Source organism: Scyliorhinus canicula, chromosome 15, assembly GCF_902713615.1.
Source record: "Scyliorhinus canicula chromosome 15, sScyCan1.1, whole genome shotgun sequence".
Taxonomy (NCBI): Eukaryota; Metazoa; Chordata; class Chondrichthyes; order Carcharhiniformes; family Scyliorhinidae; genus Scyliorhinus; species Scyliorhinus canicula.
In genome coordinates, this window is record NC_052160.1 from 37,056,622 (window position 1) to 37,075,850 (window position 19,229).

The window sequence follows — 19,229 nt, forward strand, 5'->3', positions numbered from 1 at the left end:
TTAATGCTCCTGCTCCCTGCATTAATGCTCCATCTTGCTGTGTTAATGCTCCTGCTCCCTGCATTAATGCTCCATCTTGCTGTGTTAATGCTCCTGCTCCCTGCATTAATGCTCCATCTTGCTGTGTTAATGCTCCTGCTCCCTGCATTAATGCTCCATCTTGCTGTGTTAATGCTCCTGCTCCCTGCATTAATGCTCCATCTTGCTGTGTTAATGCTCCTGCTCCCTTGCATTAATGCTCCATCTTGCTGTGTGGTGTTCCATTGCCTTCAGAGGCCTCAGGTGTTTGCTGTGGACTGAGCTGAGTAAACATAATCTGCTGATATTTCTATCTGCCGGATTTTAGACGTGGTTTGTGCATGTTTGAGCTTTCTGAGGCCGTGCCTATTTTATATCCAGAACTGCCGCATTATGTATGAAATATGGAAAACAGAAACTGAGGAAAGCCAGAAGCAGCCAGCCTCAGTCAGCATTGAGAAGGGGAAATGACAGTTTTTCACTTGGAACATCAGCTGCAATGAAAACAATCTCCATGGTTTGAGATAGTCATGAACTGCTGCCCATTTCAGATGTATGGTGTGTTTTTTAACTGTATCATTACATTGCAGCAGACCAAGCTATTTTGGTGGTTTCTCCATGTGGAGTGAATACCAAGCGAATTATTTGTCATGGCTCAGATTTGCTCAGTACCGATATTTACTGGAGACTGAGAAGCAAACGAGTAGTTTCCCTTCTTACTGAAAGCCACTTTTATTCCTAACTGCTCACTGAAGTTTTTATCTTTTTCAATTTAAATCTTTTAAATTTCTTTGGGAGCATTTGTTTCATCCTCATCAATGTCTGGGAACATTGGAAATTGAACCCAGTGTCACCAGCAAACATTCACAGGCTGGTACAGCACCGGATTAAATACAGAGCAAACTTTTCTCTACGTTGAATCATCAAAATTCACGGGGCAGGTACAGCACAGGGTTAAATACAGACTAAAGTTCCCTCAACATTTAATCATCAAACACTCACAGGGCAGTTATGGCACAGGTGAAATGCACAGTAAAGCCTGCTGTAGTAATAATAATCTTTATTGTTACATGTAGGCTTACATTAACACTGCAATGAAGTTACTGTGAAAAGCCCCTGGTCGCCACACTACGGCGCCTGTTCGGGTACACAGAAGGAGAATTCAGAATGTCCAATTACCTAACCAGGACATCTTTCGGGACTTGTGGGCGGAAACTGGAGCACCCGAGGAAACCCACACAGATACAGGGAGAATGTGCAGACTCCGCACAGGCAGTGACCCAAGCCGGGAATCAAACCTGGGACCAAGGTGCTGTGAAGCAACGGTGCTAATCACTGTGCTACCGTGCCGCCCATGTACACGGTCCCATCACACACTCCCAAGACAAAATACAACATGGGTTTAATAAAGTCCCTCCACACAGTCCTGCCCATCACTCCAGGCAGACACACACATACAAAATTCCATCACTCACAGGTATAGCATGGATTAGATTGTTGTGGCCCAGGAGGAGGGGTGGGAGATTCCTATTCATGTTCTCTCTCACAGCTGCTCCAAAAACTGTATTCTGCAGAAGCAATTGAGCAGGTTGGGAATGTGTGTTGGTGCTGCAGGGTTGGATGATGAAACTGGGTAGGCCCTAACTTCCAGCTCACAGATCAATGGATGAAAGCTGCCTAGACTGATGAGGTTCCCTGCACATATAATCCTTTTCCTGAACGAATATAACTGAAACATAATGAGAGTTGTATCCACAGGTTAAAGGCTGCTCTGAAATAATGAACCTTTGCCTGTTTGGACAGGGTGGAAGTTTGGAGCTTTCCACGGCAGATCTGGGCTTTTCCCCCTGGAATATGTTCAGCCTGTGGCTGCCCCAGACTTTATTCACCTGAGCAATGACAAAAAAGAGGAACCAATGGACAAAAAGGGCAAAGTAGCAGCTTCAGCCTCGGCCACTGTGGCAGCTGCTGTGGGATCGACGGCAGCAGCTGAAGAACTGGACAGAAAGTCAGAGGTACGAAATTGATCCTCCAGCCATTCACTGCATTCCATTTCTCTGCATGACTGCTCTTGTCTGTACCCATAGAGTTTACTTAAAAGAGAGTGGCTACCCTCATAGGATGGCCAGGGCCTGATACTAAATTGTTTTAAAGGACGTCACACCCACCATATTGTTATACCGCGGTGGCAGGTTTTGACCTGTTGTGGTGAGTTAGGAGCAAAGAACAGATGGCCATTGGTTGCAAGCTTTCTTCTTCTAGATCTGTCTTACTTAGTTGCTGGACTTTAGGCCAGGAGTTTTGCCTTGCAACAATTTATTTACTCTTGAGAATTACAGACGAGTTTGCAAAAAATTATCAACATCCGAGGTAAATACTTACTTCTTCTAAGACTGCCAATGGGTTAAAGCAACAGTCGATGAGGCTCTGAATGTACCAGATATTCCACTTTCCTGTGTTGATTCCCAGGCTGCACTCGCCGCCCTGATTTCAGTGTCCGCCTGATTGCCATGGGCTGGAATGTGTAAAATCAGCCAGAGTTCCTGCTCCTGGTCACTGTTCAGAGATCCCTGAAGAAAGATGCAGATGATTTGATATCAAGTGGCAGGATCAGCTTAGGATGGCTCCACCGCTAATACTTACTCACTCATCTCATACGTTCTAGAATCCCTACAGTGCAGAAGGAAGCCCATCGAGTGTGTAGCGGCCATTGGAAAGAGCATCCTTTTTGAGCCCATGCCTCCACCCTATCCCCATAACGCAGTAACCCCACCTAACCATTTTGGACAGTAAGAGGCAATTTAGCATGGCTAGTCCACCTAACCTGCACATCTTTGGCCCGTGGGAGAAAACCGGAGGACCCGGAAGAAACTCACGCAGACACGAGGAGAACGTGCAGACTCTGCACAGTCAGTCACCCGAGGCCGGAATTGTACCCGTTCCTGGACTGTGAGGCACCAGTGCTAACCACTGTGCCACCGTCCTGCCTCTGAATGAAGTGGAGTCAGTACCAGCAGAAATGGAAGATTGGACATGGTGTCAGTGGGAATGGATGGATGAGCCTGGAGTCAGTACCAGTAGGAATGGATGGATGAGTATAGAGTCAGGACCAGTAGGCATGGATGGATGAGTATAGAGTCAGGACCAGTAGGAACGGATGGATGAGTATAGAGTCAGGACCGGTAGGAATAGATGGATGAGTATAGAGTCAGGACCGGTAGGAATAGATGAAGGAGTATAGAGTCAGGACCGGTAGGAATAGATGGATGAGTATAGAGTCAGGACCGGTAGGAATAGATGAAGGAGTATAGTCAGGACCGGTAGGAATGGATGGATGGACATGGAGTCAGTACCGGTGGATTGGATGGATGAGCATGGAGTCAGTACCGGTGGAATGGATGGATGGACATGGAGTCAGTACCAGCAGGAATGGATGGATGAGTTTAGAGTCAGTACCAGTAGGAATGGATGGATGAGTATAGAGTCAGTACCAGTGGGAATGGATGGATGAGCCTGGAGTCAGTACCAGTGGGAATGAATGGATGAGTATAGAGTCAGTACCAGCAGGAATGGATGGATGAGTATAGAGTCAGTACCAGTGGGAATGGATGGGTGTGCATGGAGTCATTACCAGTGGGAATGGATGGATGAGTATAGAGTGAGTACCAGTGGGAATGGATGGATGACCCTGGAATCAGTACCAGTGGGAATGAATGGATGAGTATAGAGTCAGTACCAGTGGGAATGGATGGGTGGGTATAGAGTCAGTACCAGTGGGAATGGATGGATGAGTATAGAGTCAGGACCAGTAGGAATGGATGGATGAGTATAGAGTCAGGACCAGTAGGAATGGATGGATGAGTATAAAGGAGGTACCAGTGGGAATGGATGGATGAGTATACAGTCAGTTCCAGTAGGAATGGATGGATGAGTATAGAGTCAGGACCAGTGGGAATGGATGGATGAGTATAGAGTCAGTACCAGTGGGAATGGATGGATGAGTATAGAGTCAGTACCAGTGGGAATGGATGGAAGAGCCTGGAGTCAGTACCAGTGGGAATGAATGGGTGTATAGTGTCAGTACTAGTAGGAATGGATGGATGAGTTTAGAGTCAGTACCAGTGGGAATGGATGGATCAGTATAGAGTCAGTACCAGTAGGAATGGATGGATGAGTATAGAGTCAGTACCAGTGGGAATGGATGGGTGGGTTTGAGTCAGTACCAGTGGGAATGGATGGGTGGGTATAGAGTCAGTACCAGTGGGAATGGAGGGATGGGTATAGAGTCACTACCAGTGGGAATGGAGGGATGAGTATAGAGTCAGTACCAGTGGGAATGGATGGGTGGGTATAGAGTCAGTACCAGTGGGAATGGATGGAAGAGCCTGGAGTCAGTACCAGTGGGAATGAATGGGTGTATAGTGTCAGTACTAGTAGGAATGGATGGATGAATATAGAGTCAGTACCAGTGGGAATGGATGGGTGGGTATAGAGTCAGTACCAGTGGGAATGGAGGGATGGGTATAGAGTCACCACCAGTGGGAATGGAGGGATGAGTATAGAGTCAGTACCAGTGGGAATGGATGGGTGGGTATAGAGTCAGTACCAGTGGGAATGGATGGGTGGGTATAGAGTCAGTACCAGTGGGAATGGAGGGATGGGTATAGAGTCACTACCAGTGGGAATGGAGGGATGAGTATAGAGTCAGGACCAGTAGGAACGGATGGATGAGTATAGAGTCAGGACCGGTAGGAATAGATGGATGAGTATAGAGTCAGGACCAGTAGGAATGGATGAATGAGTATAGAGTCAAGACCAGTAGGAATGGATGGATGAACCTGGAGTCAGTACCAGCAGGAATGGATGGATGGACATGGAGTCAGTACCAGCAGGAATGGATGGATGAGCATGGAGTCAGTACCAGCAGGAATGGATGGACCGGTGGATTGAATGGATGAGCATGGACCAGCAGGGCTGTTATCCATGACTATTTGCCCAAATGAGGAGAGGCCATGTGCAAGAGATGAAAACAAAAAGGGAAGAAATCTGAGAACAAATAATGAGGTTTATCAAGTTTATTTTGAATATGTCGGGAAAACAAGTAGCATTACTTATTGGATTTTAAAAGTAGATTGGCTGGATATGAACTGTGAAGCTCAAGTTAACTTGGAGTCCATCCAGTGCAGCCCGGTGGCGCAGTGGTTAGTGCTGCTGCCTCACGGTGCCGAGGTCCCAGGTTCGATCTCGGCTCTGGGTGACTGTCCGTGTGGAGTTTGCACATTCTCCCCATGTTTGCGTAGGTTTTGCCCCCACAACCCAAAGATGTGCAGGGTAGGTGAATTGGCCAGGCTAAATTGTCCCTTAATTGGAAAAAAATAATTGGGTACTCTAAATTTAAAAGAAACTTAGAATCCATCCCGTGCCTGAACTCGGATGAGTAGCTAGGGTAAGCAGTCAGCTGAAGTCAGACATTTGCAGATGGAGTGAGATTTTGATCCCTGTTCTTGAATGTCTCCCAGGAATAGATGTCGGATGTCAGAATGCTCATGCTTCTCACCCTCCTCATCTTCCGTGCATCACCATCAGTGACTAAGCGATATAATGAGGAACTGGGAAGCTCCCAGTGTCTGGGTAATATCGCAATGGAGGGAGCTCCTAGTTTCTGAATGAAATAGTGGGGAGTGGGGGAGCTTAATGTCTGAGTGGTCACAGGGAGAGGGGAAACTCCCCTTTGACTGATTAGTAGAATCTGACCCGCGTAATAAGCCAAGAATCAAAAACTAGAATTGGGGAGAGGTGAGGAAAAGAGTTTGAAAAACAATGATATTTTTCTCATCAAATTCCTTTCCTCACCTTCTCACAGAAGAACATGACTCCTTAAGAGGATCCAGTTTCACCGGTACTTTTCACACCTCCATAACATCTCCCAACTCCACCCTTCCTCAATTCATCTGCTTAAATCCTCACCATTGCCGTTGACACCTCTAGACATGACTACTCCAACACACTCCTGGTTTGGCTCCCGCATTCCACCCTCCGTAAGGATGGCATAATCCAAAGCTTTACTGCTCATGTCCTAACTCGCACCAAGTCCTATTCAGTAATCACACCTGTGCTCCCTATATTGGATCCCAGTTCAACAATGCCTTGATTTTAAAATTCTCATCCTGATTTCAGATCCTTCCTTGGCCTCACCTTTCCCTTGCAAGATGCTTCTATGATATCTGTGTCCCTACAATTAATTCCAGTCCATTAAGCATCCCTAATTTTAATAGCTCCATCATTGGTGGCTGTGCCTTCAGCTGTCTCGGCCCTAAGTGCTGGAATTCCCTCACTAATTCTCTATGCTTCACTGTGGTCCCTCTCTTCCTTAAGGCATGCCTTAAAACCTATCTCTTTGACCAAACTTTTGCTCATCTGCCCTGATACCTAATGATGTAGCTCCGTGTCAATTGTGTTTGAAAATGCTCCTGTGAAGTCCCTTGCGATGTTTTACAATGTTAAAAGTGGCATGAATACAAGTTGTTGTTGTTGATTTTGTTGTCGTAGGACAGGCTGTTCTGCTGTTCGCTTCACCTGCACCAAGTACAACCTTTGCCCTTACCTGATATGCTGACCTGCAGGCTTCCAGCATTGGTTACTGGAAGGATCAGAGAGTGGATGGACACTTGGTTGATCTAACCCGGGGAGGAGCTGGGGTTAATTGCAGTGTTCTTTTGATGCCTGGGTTTGCTCAGTGTGGACTGGAGTCCAAGACAGGAGGTCTGTCTATGGTGTCTTGTTGCTTGCTGCCTAAACAGGTATCCCATTATTTATGAAGCCAAATTTCATTGCATTCATGTTATTTTTGCAGACCTCTCCACCAGTCAATGAGTTTGTAGAGGGTATACCGGAATACATCCCTCACGATAGCCAGTGCACCATGATCGAATTTGCCAAGAAATATTTCCGTCAGCCCCACAAATTAAAAAGGTGAGTGTGCAGAAAGTCTTGTTCAATGTTAATCCCAAGTCACACCAGCACTGCACAAATAACCAAGGCCCATGTATTGCATAGATCCCCCGAGTGTGACATTTCTGGGTTGTGAGCTTGATATCTGACTGATCAAACGTAAAACTGGTTGAGAGTAATCTGACCAGTCTCACGATTACAGGCCTTGGCCGCCCTTTTGTCCTGTGTGAAACAACACCTGTTTTATCTCCCCTAACCTTCAGTAAGAACTTTTGCCTGGTAGAGCTGTCCGACGTACTGTAGGTCAGCACCTTCAGGAGAGCGTCGACAAGAAGAAAAGAAAAAAATATGAAACAATAGATCTTCATTTCATATACTAGAAGTGTTAAACTGAGAAAAATAAACAATGTGCCTGTTGTAAACAATGCAAAAACAAACATGCAGTGTAAAACCAGGCTTAAAATGCCAGTATATGAATGCTTTGTTTCCTCAGTGAATTCAACAAAGAGAAATCTAAAAAAGGTAAAGATCCCAAGGACCCTGCTGAGTTGGTGAAGTACACTAAGGTAAGTGATGCTCAACCATGATCAATCCTTCACCCACACAAGTTTGTTTTGGACGGATTAAAGATTGGAATATTCTGCATAGACTCAATACCCTGGCCCCAATCTCACTGAGCACTAGTATAGCCTTGGGGAAAACGTATTACCCACATTACCCTAGATCCCACTCTGTGAGCACTACTAGCCCTGGGAGAGTGGAATTACCCCATTGTCTCCATTCCCACAATGCCCCACTCCATACCTCTGCCCTGCATGAAGGCCCCAGCTTAAATACCTAGGCCACTGGTATCAGAACCCCCGATCTAATGGCATGTGACACCCACACACACATACACACACACATAGCGGTAATGTCGCTGGACTAATGTTCTAGGGACATGGGTTCAAACTGGTGGAATTTAAAATTTAATTAATAAAAAATCTGGAATTGAAAACGAGTGTCCGTTCTGGTGACTATGGCAACTATTATCGATTGACGTAAAAGTCCATCTGGTTCACTGATGTCCGTTAGGGGAGGAAATCAGCTATCCTTACCTGGTTTGGCCTGCATGCGACTCCAGATCCACGGCGATGTGGTTGACTCTTAGCTGTCCTCTGAGCAATCCATTCAGCTGGAGGGCAATTAGGAATGGGTCGCAAATGCTGATCTTGTCCATATCCCTTTTAAAAAGTCACAGTGGAAATACAACATTGTGTTATCTGGTTGACAGGAACTGATACACAAACCTTTCTACTTCACAAAACAAATTACTTCATCTTAAGTTTAGCAACTTTAATAACCAGATGTAGCCACATATCCAGTGAACTCTTATTTTTTTATTTTTTTTTATAAATTTAGAGTACCCAATTATTTTTTCCAATTAAGAGGCAATTTAGCATGGCCAATCCACCTATCCTGCACATCTTTTTGGGTTGTGGGGGTGAAACCCACGCAGACACGGGGAGAATGTGCAAACTCCACACGGACAGTGAGCCAGGGCCGGGATTCGAACCCGGGTCCTCAGCGCCGTAGGCAGCAATGCTAACCACTGTGCCACCGTGCTGCCCTAGTGAACTCTTATTTATAATATTCTCACATTTCTTTCACAGACTCCAATCCAAGAGTCCCTGATTGAGTTCTCTGATGACAAAATGAACAAGATCGCAGCTGAGATCTTTGTTGGTAAGAATTAGCTCGATTTCTGTTTATGAAATTAAATGTCATGTTCACTAAATTCAAACTGTGTCACTTTCCAGACTTTCTTTCTTTCTTCCAATTCTCCCCACTCCTGAAAACTCAATTTCTCACACATCCTGGTGTTCAGATCTCATAGCCGCAACTCACCCAGTGGCCCATTCATCACCTATCAGCCTTTGCACTGAAGATGGGGTAGTGAGGAATCTCACTCCAGTCCCTTTCCTAGTTCAGACCCCTCATCCCAGCCCCAAGACCTCACCAATGAACCCTCACCCCAAATTCTATGCTCTTGACGCTCAGCCTAACTCTGTGCACTAACTCAAACCACCACTTGCCCTGACCTCTTTCCCCAACTCACCACTCTCTAACCTGGAGGCCTGTCTAAACAGCAGCAGAGACAAGGCGGCACATTGACAAAATAGTGGTTAGCACTGCTACCTCACGGCACTGAGGTCCCAGGTTCGATCCCAATCCCAGGTCACTGTCCATGTGGAGTTTGCACATTCTCCCCGTCTACATGGGTCTCACCCCCACAACCCAAAGACATACAGGGTATGTGGATTGGCCACGCTAAATTGCCCCTTAATTGGGGAAAAAAAGAATTGGGTACACTAAATTTATATTTAAAAAAAACATCAGCAGTGACCATATTTTTCTGGTGAGATGAGGCAGGCTGGTTGCAGGTTCATAGAATTCCTAAGTGCAGGAGCCGGCTATTTAGTCCACCAAGTCAGTACCGACTCTCTGAGAGTGCCCTACCTTGCCCCCCCCCCCCCCCCCCAATCCCTGTAACCCCACCTATCTACACATCTTTGGACTGTGGGAGGAAACTGGAACACCTAGAGGAAACCCATGCAGACACAGGAAGAACGTGCAAACTCCACACAGACAGCTACCCCAAGTTGGGGGTCAAACTCCGGTCCCTGGCGCTGTGAGGCAGCAATGCTAACCCTGTGTCACCATGCTAATGCTCCAATTCCCCCTACACGTCTGGTCCCAGATGCCACTGGATCCTCAATCTCTACAATGCTATAAAAGTGAACTACATCATCCACTGAGTGCTTCACCTATTTAAAATGTTTGTTATGGCTTCCGGTATCAGCCAAGGTGTGAGTGGTCGCACACAGGGCAGCTCCTGCTTTAAGGCATAGAAAAGAGCTCTTTTTACCCGAAATCAGGTGCAACTTCGACAAAAAAATTCAACTGAAGGTTAGAGGAGAAGGTCCCCCCAGAAGTGGTATGTCTGCTGGTTATCAAACCTGGCAGAAAAAGGTGACGGACTTGGCCAAGGATTTGGAAGGAACCTGTGGCGCAGCAACCAGTGGAAGGATGGCGGAGGGGGAAGGGTCAGTGCAAGTAGCAAAGCCCCAGATGGAACAGGCATTCATCAAAGAAGGGTTCCGCCAGCAGAGGAAGGAGATGCAAGAGGATTGTTCGAAGGCCATCGAAGGAGCTGTGGCACCCCTGAAGGGATCTATGGAGAGGGTGGAGAAATGCTTGGAGGTACAGGGGTCGCAGGCCTCAGAGATTGAGAGGGTGAATCTGGACCGCAGTGATTGGGTGGTGGCATTGGAGGCGGAGGTGGGGCTATTAGGAGACCTTTGCAAGACGTTGAGAGGAAAGGTGGAGGAGCAGGAAAATAGGTGGAAAAGGCAGAATCTGCGGATAGTAGACCTGCCTGAAGGAGTGGAAGATGCGAGTGCCATGAGATACGTTTCAAGGATGCTGGCAGGGCAGGTGGCGGAGGTGGTGCTGGACAAGGCACCTCAGGTGGACAGAGCGCATAGGTCTCTAAGCCTGAAGCCTAGAAAGGAGGAGCCGCCGCGGGCGGTGATCGTGAGGCTCCACAAGTTCATGGAGAAGGAGAAGATTCTGCAGTGGGCCAGGGAGAAGCGTAACTGTGAATGGGAGGGAAGCAAGGTCTGAATATACCTGAACATTGCAGCTGAGCTGGAAAAACAGCGTGCAGGATACAACAGAGTCAAGGCGGTGCTGTATCGACAGCGGATCAGGTTTGGGGTGCTCTTCCTGGCAAAACAATGGGAGACCTATGAAGGCCGGGAATACTATTTTGAGATCCCAGAAGCGGCCAATGACTATCAAGGAGAATAACTGGGGGAGAACTGAACTGAACAACTTTGGATGACGGAGCTGCTGACACTTGGAAGTAATTAGGGGAGAGGTTTTTTTAAAATTTTACTCCAATATGAAGGTTTTTTTTACTGTCGGGTCAACAAAGGGTAGCAGAGGTGAAAGGTTTGTACGGGTACAGCTGTCCCCCCCCCCCCCCCGCCGTCCCCTTGCCTGGGGATGTATTTTTTCATTTTGTTTGCCTCTGGGGAAGGTGGCCTGTGATTCGAGATGAGTCTTTGTTTGGGTAGGGGAGGGGGAGGTCGGCGGGAGGAGCCTTTGGGCAGGAGTTGCCATGCTGGCAGGTAATGCTGGTGAACAGAAGTGAGGTGGGGAAGAAGGCCGGGACAGGTGGCTGTGGGTGGGAGGGGGGGGGGGGGGGGGGGGGGGGGGAGGAGCGGGGAAAGGGGTGGTGATGCAATGAGGCACGGTTGGAGAAGAAACATGGTCAGGGGCGGAGAAAGGGGCCATCTTAGATGGGCCAGGTACAGGGTGAAATTAGTGAGGGTAGAGCTGAAAGATGTGGATGGAGGACAAAAGAGAAGAATGGAGGCATAAGCCCCGGTATGGCTGATAACATGCAACGTGCGAATGCTCAGAGGACCAGTGATGAGATCTCGGGTCTTTGCGCACCTAAGGAGTTTAAAAGCATAGATGGCCTTTCTGCAGGAGACGCACCTCCACGTGAAGGACCAGGTTATGCTGAGGAAGGGGTGGGCGGGTCAAGTTATCCACTCTCGGTTTGATTCAAAGTCGCGGGGGGGGGGTGGCAATTTTGATGAATAAGAAAACAATGTTTATGAGCGCGAAGGAAGTGAGGGACCAAAGTGGGAGATATGTGATGGTGAGTGGATTATCAGAAGGGACATCAGTGGTACGGTGAATGCTTTTGCACGCAATTGGGATGATATAGGTTTTATGAGGGGGTTTCTGGCAGCAAACCCGGACTTGGCCACGCACTAGTTTATTATGGGACGAGATTTTAATTGTGTCCTAGAGCCGAGGGTAGATAGGTCGAGCCCCAAGTCAATGGGTAGAAATCGAATGGCAAAGGAGCTGGGTGTGTTTATATAAAAGATGAGTATGGTGGACCCGTGGTGTTATGTTCTAGTGCGTTGCAATGATTGAGTCAGTGCACCGGAGCACGTCTAGTTTGTGACTAGTTAAGATTTATTAAATTAAAATAATGTGGGTAGAAAACAATATTAGTACTACTAATGAACTGTAAACTGTTAACAACTGGAATATGAGAGCTAATACAAAACACGACTATCCACGACGACTTCTCACCCAGACTCCCCACGGTTGCAGTGTCACGTGGTGTAGTTCTACTGCCACCTGATGGTTGGAGGTCTACCATTAACATACAGAAATTCTTATGCATATCATTACACGTGGTGCTTAAAGAACCCAGAGGGAATGGAGTATTTCTTTTTCTCACATGTGTATAGGGTGTGTTCAAGAATCAACTTTTTTCTGGTGAGCTGGAAGGTTTTGGTTGGGGTGGAGGGGGCAGAATACGTGGGGATAGTAATCTCGGACCATGCGCTCTACTGCCTGGAGATTCAGCTTAGATCAGGACGGGAGCAGAGGCCGGGATAGAGGCTCGATTCGGGGTTGTTGGCAGATAAAGGGTTCTGTGACAAAGTGCGGGCTGTGATTAAAAATTATGTAGAATTGAACTAAAACGGGGAGGTGTCAGCGGCCACATTTTGGGAAGCGCTAAAAGCGGTGGTCCCAGGGAAGATTATCCCTAGGCACATGCGGATAGGGAAAGGAGGGAGGATATGAACTGCTAATGAATGAGATAGTGGAGTAGATAGAGTGTATTCGAGGGCGCCATCACGGAGGGATTGGTGAGGAGGAAAAAATTACGGGTGATTTGATAGGTTGATGGCAGGGATGGCGGTAAGATAGCTGTGTAGGGCAAGGGGGGGCAGTACGAATACGGGGAGGTGAATCGAATGTGAGCACATCAGCTATGGAGGCAGGCCGCGTCCAGGGAAATATTGAAGATAGGGACTGGAACAGGGTATGTGGTGTCAGAGCTGGGGAAAGTAAACGAGGTGTTTAGGATTACTATAAGGCGCTGTACAGGGGGAACCCGGGGGTGAAGAGGGGGACATGGGACGGTTCTTAGATGAACTGGAGTTTCCACAGTTGGAGGAAGAGAAGTGGCAGGCACAAAAAGAGCCCTTGGGGCTGAGGGAGGTATTGGATAGTATAAGGGGTATGAAGTCGGGGTTGGCATTTAATGAGGTATTGGGGGAAGTGGGTGCTGTCAAAGACGATGACGCAGGCAACGATCACATTAATATCAAAAAAGGGAAAGGACCCATTGGAATGTGTGTTGTATAGGCCCATATAGAAAATTTATAGAACAGTACAGCACAGAACAGGCCCTTCGGCCCTCAATGTTGTGCCGAGCAATGATCACCCTACTTAAACCCACGTAACCCATATACCCGTAACCCAACAATCCCCCCATTAACCTTACACTACGGGCAATTTAGCATGGCCAATCCACCTAACCCGCACATCTTTGGACTGTGGGAGGAAACCGGAGCACCCGGAGGAAACCCACGCACACACGGGGAGGACATGCAGACTCCACACAGACAGTGACCCAGCCGGGAATCGAACCTGGGACCACTGGAGCTGTGAAGCATTGATGCTAACCACCATGCTACCGTGAGGCCCCCAATCGTTGTTAAAATACGGATGTGAAAGTACTGGCTCAGTTGGTGGCGGGAAGGATGGAAGGTTGTGTTCCGGGGGTGGTTGTGGAGGACCAAACAGGCTTTATTAAGGGCAGGCAGCTTTCTAGTAATATGCGGTGGCTGTTAAACGTGATCATGACCCCATCGAGGGCCCAGGTGCTAGAGGTAGTGGTGTCCACGGAGAAGGCATTTGACCGGGTAGAGTGGCGGTAACTACTTGAGGTCCTGGGAAGGTTCGAGTTTAGACCAAAGTTTGTGGAATGGGTTCCCCTGTTATATGTATCACTGATGACGAGTGTGTGGACCAATGATATGGGTTCAAGGAACTTTGAACTGCATAGGGGAACTTTGAACTGCACAGGGGACCAAGTCAGGGGTGTCCAATGTTGCCACTGCTGTTTGCGCTGGCTATAGAGCCTCTGGCAATGGCTCTCAGGAGGTTGGCAGAGTGGTGAGGGATTACGAGGGGATGAAGGGAGCATCGGGTGTCGCTGTACGTGGATGACCTACTATTGTATGTTTCGGATCCGCAGGAGAGCATGGAGAGGACCATGGGCCAGTTGTGGAAGTTTGGGGTGTTCTCGGGATATAGGCTAATTGTGGGAAAAGTGAAGTGTTTCCGGTGAATGAGTTGGGCCGGTGAGCCAATCTAGGGGGGATGCCATTTAAGGTGGCCAGAGACCAGGGAGCGAGAGAATGGGTGGTGCTACACGAGTGGAATTTAACGAAACTGGTGGAGGAGGTCAGGGAGGATTTGAAGAGGTGGGACATTCTGCACTTGACTTTGGCAGGGAGGGTCCAAATGGTGAAGATGAATATTCTGCCGAGGTTCCTGTTCATATTCCAAACACTCCCATCTTCGTACCGAAGGCGTTCTTTTGAAAACTTGATATGACTATTTCAGACTTTGTATGGGCAGGGAAGGTGCCAAGGGTTAAGAGGACCCTGTTACAGAAACAGAGGCAGAAGAGAGGGTTGGCCTTGCTGAACCTGCTGCATTATTCCTGGGTGGAGGAGGTGAGGCGGTGCTGGGAAGCAGAAGTGGTAGAATGTATTAGGATGTAGGAAGAATCCTGTAGGGGGTCCAGCTTGAGGGCTATGGTGACGGCGGCATTGCCAATGGCACCAAGGAAACACTCGGAGATCCCTGTAGTGCAGTCCATGGTGAAGGTCTGGAACAAGCTGAGGAGGCACTTTAGGATAAAGGGAATGTCGGTGTGAAAACTGTGTGAAAACCACGGTTTTGAGCTGGGGGGTCGGGGGGGGGGGGGGGGGGGGCGGTGGTAGATGGCATGTGTAGGAAGTGGAGAGAAGTGGGGCTAGTTAAAATGAGGGATCTGTACCTGGAAGAAGGGTTTGCCAGTATAGATGAATTGAAGGCAAGGGTAGAGCTTAGGTATCTGCAGGTAAGGGACTTCACAGGGAAGGTTTGGAAAGAGTTCCCCAGGATGCCCAGGTACACCCTATTGGAGCGACTGCTGCTTCAAGATGTAAGAAGTCTCACAACACCAGGTTAAAGTCCAACCGGTTTGTTTTAAATCACTAGCTTTTGGAGCACTGCTCCTTCTGTCCTTCCTGGGGGGGGGGGGGGGGGGGGGGGGGGGGGTCCTGGGGGAGCAATGAGCAATGATCCGAAAGCTAGTGATTTGAAACAAACCTGTTGGACTTTAACCTGGTGTTGTAAGACTTCTTACTGTGCTCACCCCAGTCCAACGCCGGCATCTCTACATCATGGCTTCCAGATGTGGAAGGTGAGGGCAGGATCAGAGACATATACAGGTGACTGGGAGAGCAGGGAAGTGAGCAGGTAATGAAGATTAAGGATAAGTGGGAGGGGGAGCTGGGAGGAAGGATAAACTGATGTGTATGGAGTGAGTCACTACGATGGGTGAATGCGATCTCCTCGTTCGCAATGGATGAGCCTGATACAGTTCATGGTGGTACATAGGGTACACTTGACTCGGGCAAGAATGAGTGGGTTCTTCCAGGGAGTGACAGACGAGTGTGAGAAGTGTGGGCAAGGACCAGCGAAACGTGTTCATATGTTTAGGAGCTGCGGAAATTTGGGGAGATTTTGGGCAGGAGTGTTTGCGACACTAACAAGGATAGTGAGGGTGAAGGATGAGCTGGACCCAAGGATGACCCAAGCCGGAGCTGATGGAGGGGAGGAAGCTGATATTGTGGCCTTCACCTCTCTGATTGCCCAGTAAAGAATTCTGCTAGAGTGGCGGTCAGCAATGCCACTGGGGGTGGCGGCTCGGCTGGGGGATTTATATGATTTCCTTCAGTTGGAAAAGATTAAGTATGAATTAAGGGGTTCAGCTGGGGGCTTTGAGGCAAGGTGGGGGTGATTTTCGTGGCCGTGTTTGAGAAGCTGTTTGCCGCGGGGAGTGAGAGGGGAGTGGGTGTAAAGGGGGAAATGTGTACAAACTGTATAGTTGTGTGTTGGGGAGTTTGCGATCACATTTGATGCCGTCTTTCCAGCAGTGATTTCTGGAGAAAGTCGGGAGTGGGAATGCTGGTTTGTTTCTGATAGGTCCATAGGTTCTGAGGCCTAGTCATATCTGAACTCTGCCAAAATCTGGGAATTGTACCTGGCTGCTTTCTGATCATTGAAGCTGGGTTTTACAACAACCACTTATTGATAACTGTCATACCTTTCTCTTCTGCAGCTGTCATGAAATTTATGGGTGATCATCCACTTAAAGGACAGGCAGAACAAGACACTGTCTATACCATCCTTAAGGTAAAGGGTGAGCTGCATGCCTGTGTAATGTGCATGTGTTGGTATGTGTCATTTTGAGTATAGTTCTTGTATGTTCATGCCTATCTGTATATGGCTATCGTAAGTAGGTGAGTGTGTGTTGTAGCAATGTGATTGAGGGCTGTGTTCCCAGAATAAGGACCTTTTCGGAAACCTCAACTTTAAAAGGAAAGGTTCGGTCCCTTGCCTTTGCAATGTGATTGCAATTGGATTTGAGGAAAACTTGTCCAGAAAGCTGAGCAAAATATTTGCTGTTTGAGAAAAAGGCTGGGAGTTGGAGAGTCTCCTAGACTACTGTTTGACGAGAAAAGACTGGGTAACAACTCGCAGATGTGAAAAGTCAACGTGCCAACTTACTGACAATTTTGATTCTTAATGAGACATATCTTTGTGTCATGTTGCCCTCCATTATGTCCTATTTCCTTCCTTTCTGCTCTAGCTCAGCTCCAATGAACAGATCTCCACCTCCAAAGTGCAGCCAGTGATGCTTCAGTCCACTGTGGCATTCCTGATTTCTCCCTTGTTTGGTGCGCTGCACAGCAGTATGGAAAGAGTGTGATGGTCAGACTTTGTACACAAGATACCTGTGCCCTATCTTCACCTGCTGCTTGGTGAGGAATTTGGCTTTCTTTTGACTTTGTTCCATCTTTTGTAGGTGTGCGGGGAACTCGAGGTGATGAAAGATGAGACCTACTGCCAGATTATCAAACAGATCACTGACAACACTAGCTCCAAAACGTAAGAAAACAGCATCTGTCAGTCATAACTCAAGCTGCCCAAACGCAGCGTATTAAACATCGGGTGTGATTCTCCGGCCTCGTTGCCCTCGCGCTCAAGCGTAAGGAGGCCAGTAAATAGCGGGAGAGACCAAAAAAGAGAACTTCGCCAGCGCCAGTTTGCGATGCAACCGACCTGCTCTCGTAGGCAAAATCAGGATCTCGGCGTAGCATGGCGAGAAACCAATTATCACCACTTAAGCCAAATTTCTATACAATTAACAAGAACGACCCCATATCCAACGCCCCGCCCATCATTCGACAGCAAGTGGTCACACTGGCACCGATTAGTACTCCTTTTGAAAAACGTGAACCTGGTGGAAGGGCTTCTGTGGGGAGCCAAGGAGGTGAGTAGCCATCTTTGCTCACAGGCAAAGTGCCCGGGGCGCTGGGCTTGCCACTCCAGTGCTCAGCAGGGGGTGGGGGCCATCCACAAGGGTGGGCCACCATGGGGGATGGGGGGGGGCAACTGGGCAGCAACCACTCGCGGCACAACAATGCCAACCCTGCATCGTGACCCTGCCCGTCTGCCCCCCCCCCCCCCCCCGACCACCCATAACCCCGACCGACTGCTGAGGCCTCTGGCCGTGCATTGAAGGTTATTGCTAAGAGGGAATTGGCAATCGTGGTTAAGTGAGCACTTCATAGATGCCAAGTAGATTCCCGTGGGTGGGCGGGCCATGTAGCATGTGGGAGTCATTGCCTAGTTTTGTGAGGGCCACGAAGAATCCAGCAGGAGTCTTCAGGATACAAAGAAATAACATTTATTTAAAATAACATATATACACACAACAGCAGCAACTTCCCTTGCAGCTCACTCCTCTTTCTCTCTGCTGGTTCCAAACTGGCCAGCTCTATTTATGCAGGGAGTCTGCTAATGATTTCTCCGCCCCCCTCATTGGGGAAGCTCATACTCCCATAGGATTGTGGGATTGTCATTAGTCCCCAGCCAATGGTAAGCAGGCAGGTTATAACACCTAGCATCTCAATCACACCTTGATGCCTGGACACTGTGCTTGAACACTGCGGGAGGCAACACCACACACGCAACTGCCAACATCTGAACACTCAGGGGATGGGACACAGCTCCAGGGACACGTGTACAGCCGGAGGGTGGGTGGGTGGAGGACGCACAACTGGAGAGATATGGGCAAAGAGTCCGCGGGTCGTACCGTATTGCAGAAGAAAAGTGACAGAGGAATCACATTGGTTATGTAAAACGGAGTTTAATGTGCTATACAATACCCCACTCCCGGTGATTCTGCCTGTGACTGGGACAAGCTTTGCAGCACCTCAGCCATGCCCACCTGAGAGCGGGACATGTCCCGCAGAACCTCATCAAGGTCAGCCTGGTACTGGGTGACATCCCCCTGCGAGGCAGACATAATGTTGAGACCCTCAGCTATGGCTGTCACCGACTGTGCAACACCTTGGACACCTTTCCTCATGGTGCCGACGTCGTGCACCAGGCTCTCCACTGCAGTGACCACTCTAGCAGTATTGGCCTCGGTGCCACTCATTGCCAGAGCCACATCCTGCGCCTGTAGCCTCTGGGACTCCTCAAAGCAGCTATGGAGCTGCTAGAGCGACGCTGACATCTCCCCCTGAATGTCCTGACCACACCCTATTGTCTCCATCAGCTCCGGGTAACCCTATTCCAGAGGCTCAGCATCAGGCTGGGACCCAGCTGGGTCCTGGAATCCAGCAGACCTCCGACTGCTGTCTCGCCTGGGGGTTCCTGCCTCCACCAGATGTGCATCAGCAGCTATCTGGTGCTCACCAGAACGTGCCCCAGATGCCTGACCACTAACATGTCCCACCGAGGTGCATGTCTCTGCACTGGTGGAGGGTGGGGATGAAAGCTGTGCCGCGACTATAACAATTGCATCCTCTGAGCTCCCCTCCGAGGTGTTCTCCTCTGAGGCAGGAGAGGGGGCTGTCCGGGATGGGCCGGCTCCGTCAGCTGGAGGACCTGCGGGAGAATGGACATGTGGCCAGTGGGAGGGATGCGTCAGTCAGTAAGGCAATGACAACATTTGACAGGTCCTCCGGGTGGAGCCCGGTGGTTCCTCGCCTCTGAGGTGTCTGCCAGCCTCCGCGTTGGTAACTGCCCTGTCTTCGGCCACACTG

The 19,229-nt window shown here is 48.7% G+C and overlaps 1 protein-coding gene across 1 annotated transcript in view; it reads left to right on the forward strand.

The window, feature by feature from the left end:
* The window catches only part of myo15aa (myosin XVAa), a 205,720-nt gene that overhangs the window by 160,994 nt on the left and 25,497 nt on the right, over positions 1 to 19,229 (forward strand). The window contains 6 exon segments of the mRNA XM_038821008.1: positions 1,822 to 2,033; positions 6,872 to 6,990; positions 7,463 to 7,535; positions 8,622 to 8,694; positions 16,232 to 16,305; positions 16,979 to 17,061. Coding sequence (XP_038676936.1) covers positions 1,822 to 2,033; positions 6,872 to 6,990; positions 7,463 to 7,535; positions 8,622 to 8,694; positions 16,232 to 16,305; positions 16,979 to 17,061 — 634 coding nt within the window.